General features: G+C 50.0%; 1 protein-coding gene across 2 annotated transcripts in view; it reads right to left on the minus strand.

Moving 5' to 3' along the window:
* MAN1A2 (mannosidase alpha class 1A member 2) overlaps positions 1-2,925 on the minus strand; it is a 139,221-nt gene extending 136,296 nt beyond the window's left edge. For both annotated transcript variants that reach the window (XR_010073388.1, XM_063353067.1), the window contains exon 1: positions 2,403-2,925. Coding sequence is in view for 1 of the 2 variants with exons in the window: in XM_063353067.1 (XP_063209137.1) it covers positions 2,403-2,710 (308 nt within the window). In the remaining variant the exon portion in view is untranslated. The remainder of the gene's footprint in view (positions 1-2,402) is intronic.
* Positions 2,926-6,000: the final 3,075 nt, after the last annotated feature.

Below are 6,000 nucleotides of genomic sequence, written 5' to 3' on the forward strand. Positions count from 1 at the left end.
GCAGTTTGTCAATCCATCATCACACTTGACATCTTAGACTGCATCCTCCTTTGTATGACCAGTAGGTTAATTTCTCTGGATCTTTTGTACCCTAACTCTCCTCAGTGCCATCCAAAAAAACAACACTTACAGAGCAGCTGACACTTGACTTTGCTCCTTGACAGCAAGCTCAACAAAGTTATCCATCCCAAACTGAGATAACAGGTAATCTAGAATTCACTACTGAAGACCCAGTGCTTTCGCAAAATACTCTGTCAACTTCCCTGCAATCCAGGAGCAGGAACTCGGCAATCAAAGTGGCAACAGGTGTTTTCCTTTATGGAAAACGATCACCATATCAGCTCCAAGCTAGCAAATAGCCTCTTGACAGGACTGTGTGGTAATAAGCCGGAAAAATCACTCCAGAAGTAAAGCACATAACCTTGCTTCACAACACGTATTTTGTCATTCACATAAGGGCCTTACACACAGGTGAAGCAGGCAGGTTTTTTTAGTAGTTAAGACATGCTTGGAATAATCCAATGGTCTGCAGGGCTAAAATATCTATTCTTGCTCAAACAACAATTCAAAAGGCAGCCATAAAAAAAACAACTGTATGTAACAGCGACAGTTTTGGGTGGGGGGCAGGGGGAGGTACACACATTCATAGCTTACAGAGGAACTATAGCAGAGTTAACTGATGACAGGATAACCACTTCGTTTAAGAACAGATCCCAAACCAGCAAAACACATTTAGCTCCAACAGTTATAAGTTACTGCTTATCTACACATGACAGACAAAAACAGTACACACTTCATTACTAAAGCTGTAGCCTCAGGAATTACACTTAAAAGAGGAAACCTGAAAAGGACCCATACAAGTAGGTTAATCGAGAGCATCACTCCAGAACCATCAGTATCAACAAACTTTTTTTTTTTTTTTTACAGCCCATCTACTGGGCAACTGGGCAACACAAGGTATAATAGTCACAGCTGGAGTTTTGAAAATTTCTGAACTCTTCTTTTTGTTTCATCTGTCTTCTATTTTAGAACCTGATTTTGACTGCATGTAGCACAGTGACTGGGGAAACTAAGAAAAAAAGATCACAAAAAAAAGTGAAAGATGAGAACTTCAAAGGCATGTTAGAGTGTCTAAACCTATGTTTTGTGCAACATTTAACTGCACCAGCAATTATCATGATAGACAAAAGAAGTCCTCGTTAAATATTAAGCATCCATGCCCTTTCAGTTAGGGAGAAAGAGCTCATGATAAGTGCCCCAAGACATCCAACAGCAAAGAAGCCTTAAGGAAAAATACCATAGTATTCAGGTAGTCTTTATAACACATAACAAATGAATAAAAAGAGGCAATTAAACCCTCTCCTTTTAATATAGCACAAATAACCTTTAAATAATTCTTGTATCATGTCAATAGAACATATTTTAAACTATTCTCAAAGGAACACTATAAGTAACCTTTCTTTAAATTTCACTGTATTACTATTTTGAGTATGAAAGAACATATATTTTATGACTCAACATCACATTTTACACATCCTTGACAGTGAAGAGAGATCAGTAACTTCATTATAATCTAGGCGCTACAGTAGCATTTAAACAATTAAAGTATGTTAGAAGCAAACATACTGTATAACCCTCATTTAAATTTTTTAATCTGTTTTGAAGGCTTCACATGACGCAGCCTTGAACATTTAGAGGTTTGCACTGCACAAAGCTTTAGGTGGCCCCAAAAAGCTATTAACAGCATGACATTTACCCTTGTTACTCTTAAATACTATTTTATCTCCCATTTCTTTACACTCGCAAACACAACCAAGGAAACTTAGCCACCAGCATCTCCGATTGCCCAGAGTAACATTATAATAAGTGATTTTAAAGGCCAGAAAAGGCAATTTAGCCGTCTACGCTACTTCTGTGTCCTGCACGTCGCAGGCTGACAGCCTCTGGGTCACAGCATGAAGTCTTCATCAGATCAAAGTTCTTGTCGCACTATTCGGCAACAAGCAGCTGTTTTGAGTACGCACGTAAAAGCTACGGAAAATATGCAGCAGTTTTTCAGTCACTTATTAGTCTCCACTAACGCCGTAACTTAACCCCCTTTTTCCCAGGGCTGACCCAGGAAATTGGTTAGGGCAAGAAACGGGAGGACAGCTCACGTTTATCCTCCCAGCCCTCGCTAGTCAGAAGGCTAAATTCACACTGGAAAAGAAAACATGGAGACAGGGCTACATATGGCAGCCGGAGGAGGCGACGCTGGAGCCCAGAAGTTGACACACCGGTCGGGAAGACACAGGGTTGTCGGGGAACAGGAGCGACATCAGGAGCGGGAAGGACCCGTCCTAATGGGTCTCTCTCTCCCTTCCACCCGGTCCTGCTGCCTTACCGGCGAGCAAGGCACCTACCTGTGCCGGTGCTCGTCGTGCCCCTGCCCGTGGATGAGGAAGCCGCCGAGGTTTTTGCCCCCTTTGCTGGTGTCCACATGGGGAATGAGCACATCCTCCAAGCCCAGGTCGAAGCGCTTGTGCTTCGAGGAGTCGGGGAGGAAGAAGAACGCCCCGAAGCACAGGGTGATGAAGGCACTAAGAATAAGGAGCAGGATAAATTTTTCGGAGAGTCTCAAGGTAGCCCTGTGGTGGGGGAAGGCGGAGGCCCCCAGGTTCAGGGGGGGCAGCCTCCGCCCGGAGAGCGGCAGCAGGGCGGGAGTGGTCATCCTTCCGCTAGCGACCACCCGCCGGGGCACGGCTCATCCCCCTCAGCCCCTGCGGGGCGCTGACCGGGCCCGACTCGGCTCCGCCGCCTCCCGGACGGCCGCGGGGGCTGGGGGCGGCTTCACCATCCTCCCCGCGGGCGCCGGGCCGCGTCCCCCCCTCGCCCGCCGAACCACCGCCTGGGGGAAGAGAGGGAGGGAGGGAGGGAGGGAGGGAGGGAGGGAGGGAGGGAGGGAGGGAGGGGAGGGGGGGGGCCGGGCCGCCCCAACGGCCCCCGCCCCCCCGGGGGCTCGGCCGCCCCTCTACCTGCGCGCCCCCCTCCCTCGCCCCGGGGCCAGCAGGGCCCGAGCGGGCGGGCTCCGGTCAGCGGCGCCCCCTCAGCTCCGCGGCCGCTCGGCTGCGGGGGGCGGGGGGGGACACGCCACCGGCAGCGGAGAGCGGGCTGCTGAGGGCCCGGCCTGGCGAGCGGCGTCCCTCCGCCCGCGTCCCCTTGGCCGGGCCGGGCGGAGGCTCATCCCCGCCGCACCACCCCGCTGCGAACGGCGCCGGCAAACGGCCACCGCAATTCCACACCGGACCCTTCTCCCCGCCCCCACGGCGCCTGCGCGGCAGCGGCGAACGGCGCAAGCGCCGACGAGGGAAGCGAGGGACGGAGGAAGCCGCCGCCGGCAGAGCCCCGCCCCTTCGGCGGGGACAGGGGCGGGCCTAGGGGTGGGGCCTGGTCGCGCCGGTCCCGGCGGCAGGGGGCGGCCGGGCCGCGCATTCCGGACGGGCCGGGCCGGGCCGGGCGGGATGGGTCGGTCTCCCCCTTGCGACCTTTCTCCTCTCGTTGCGGGAAGGGGCGTCCCTGGGGAGCTGCACTGCGCTGTGGTGCGAGCACACCCGTGTGAGACGTACCGGTGCCCTGCGGGTGCCCCCGCCCACCGCGTCCCTCCAGCGGCGAGGTGGTTTTTGGACTGTGGTAGGGGACCGGCGTGGAGAGCAGAGCGCACTGTGCCTTCCTGGGGCAGCTGAGGGCGCAGAATCCGTAAGGAATACTGCCAGGTCCGGTGGCTTCGAGTGCTCCAGCCGCCCAGCTCCCCGAGGCGCTTCAAACCTGTGGAAACGTTAAGGCAGGAGCGCGATGAGAAAGGGGCAGAGAAAAACATATCTGAATTACCCGTCGCAGGTATTAAAAGTGGCCATTTTACCCTGCTCAGTCACGGCTTGCTGCCTGCTTGCACGCACGCACAAGGCAAAGTTCCCCAGTCTGTAAAGGATTCCGTGCAAAAGCAAAAGGAAAGGCCGAGTACAGGCCGATGCGAGGTACCTGCAGGAACCACATTCAGAGTTTAAAGAACAAAAGCAGGTCTGTAAGCCTGGGAGACGCGTTGCAGCTCCAGCTCCTTTAAAAATAGGATGTTTTTCGCTCTTTAAAAGATTTAACGAGAGCCTTGAGTACTCCCAGACTGTGGAGAGCCGAGTGTGTTTAGCGAACCTGGCAGACGAGGCTGAATCCCGGCCAAGGAAACGTAAAGGCAGGGGAGAGGACAGGTCAGTTCAGCCTGCTGAAGTGAAGTTAGCTGGGCTGGAGAGGACTTCCAAGGTGGAATGCAGTGCCCCCAGACTGCGGTAGGACTGACAAGAAGAGAACTGAAGGGAAGCGCCAGGGAACCCCCCAGCCCAGCTCCAGAAAGGTAAGGAATCCAGCTTACAGGTGTAAATACACAAAGAAAATGGGAGAGAAAGCGTTGAGGCATATGTTCTGCAGGCAGGCAGAGCCAGGCACAGAGCCAAGAGCAGCTTCCACTGCCACTAGTGCTGCCAGTGCCCATAGGTGGGGTGCCCTTGATGCCAGTCACAGCAGCTACTGGTATCTGAACAGAGCAGGTTTGATAACAGTAATGCCAGACATTTAAGTCTGTTATCAGTCTTATACTTTGCTTTAAATGTTTTGAATCTCCAGGGAGTTGTGCTGGCCTGTGAAATAAACATCCCAAGTCCAGCTGGACATGCTGAATTAATGAAGGTTAGTGCTCAGCTTCTGGTCTGAGTGTGGTGTGCTATGGAAATTAAGCCCTCAGGAGGGGTTAATCTGGGAGGATTCCAGGGAAGGAAAGCAGCTGAGCTAATAAAAAAAAACTCTGCTGGTCAATGTAGTGGCAAGGTGTGGGTGGATCAAAAAAATCCAGACTAATAAACACTTAGGGTCAGTCAGGTTATCTGAAGGTTACCGCTCAAGGCAAAGGAGAACATCTTCTACACAAGACTAACTCTTCCACTCTGATCATTCTCTATGTCCTCACATCCAAGTTATGAATCGCACCTTGCTGGATCTTTTTGCATAACGTATTAGAGATAATGGCCTTTCCCATCTGTGCACCCAGCTAACCCCTTCCATCAACTTATATTTTTGCTGCTGCTTCTCTGTTTTTTTTACAAAGAGAACCCATGACAATGTCATGCAGCAGACAGCTGGACCCTGCTCGCTATTTTTGCCCTGGTAAAAAACAGAATAAAGTGAGAAACTCTGCCACAAGGTGATAAAAACCAAAGAGCCAGTGGGGGACAGAGATACCAATGAGAGGCCACACACAAAAAGAGCTGCATTGTCAATGATACTACAATGCACTCCAACCAGTACAGCAACTAAAGCAAACATTTTAAACCAAACATGTTGTTATTGCAGGATCAACAGGCTTCAACTGGTCTGTTGGCCGTTTCAGCTGTCTTCTAGTTTTAATCTGGTAAAGTATCTTCAAATATGTTCAAGTCTTCACTTGTTAAATTGCTTTCACACACAGGCTGAAAAAAAAGATCAGTCCATGAAGACTTTTGTTCTTCAGTCTTTTTGCCCTTTGTTTCACTCTTTTCTGCCAACTGCTAGTTTTTATTTTGCTTTAACAGACTGCGCAGAAGCTTCCAATTTCTTTATAAAATGTTTCTTTGTGTTTAGCTCGTTGCAAGGAAGTGACATTTCTGTAGGTTTTGTAGTTTATTATGACCTTTCCAAATTCTAAAGCATCTGTGTCTAAACCATGATGAAGTTCTGTATTTCTAGAATTTTGTGCTTGTTTTGACTTCCCTACTCTTTACCAAAGTCTAAGAGTAATTTTTCATCCTTTGGTTCTGTCATACTGGGTAATATGCATAGCCCTGTAAGTCTGCCAGTGATTTTCCACGCTGCAGTGGTGTTCCTCTGTCGCTGAACAACATTAAATATAGAACTATATTGAATTAGTTGGTTTTGTGAGCCTGTGCTACACTATATAGATTCTGCATCTATTAGTGTTTTCTCAGAGATGCCCAGAAC

This window comes from Chroicocephalus ridibundus, chromosome 1 (genome assembly GCF_963924245.1).
Source record: "Chroicocephalus ridibundus chromosome 1, bChrRid1.1, whole genome shotgun sequence".
NCBI lineage: Eukaryota > Metazoa > Chordata > Aves > Charadriiformes > Laridae > Chroicocephalus > Chroicocephalus ridibundus.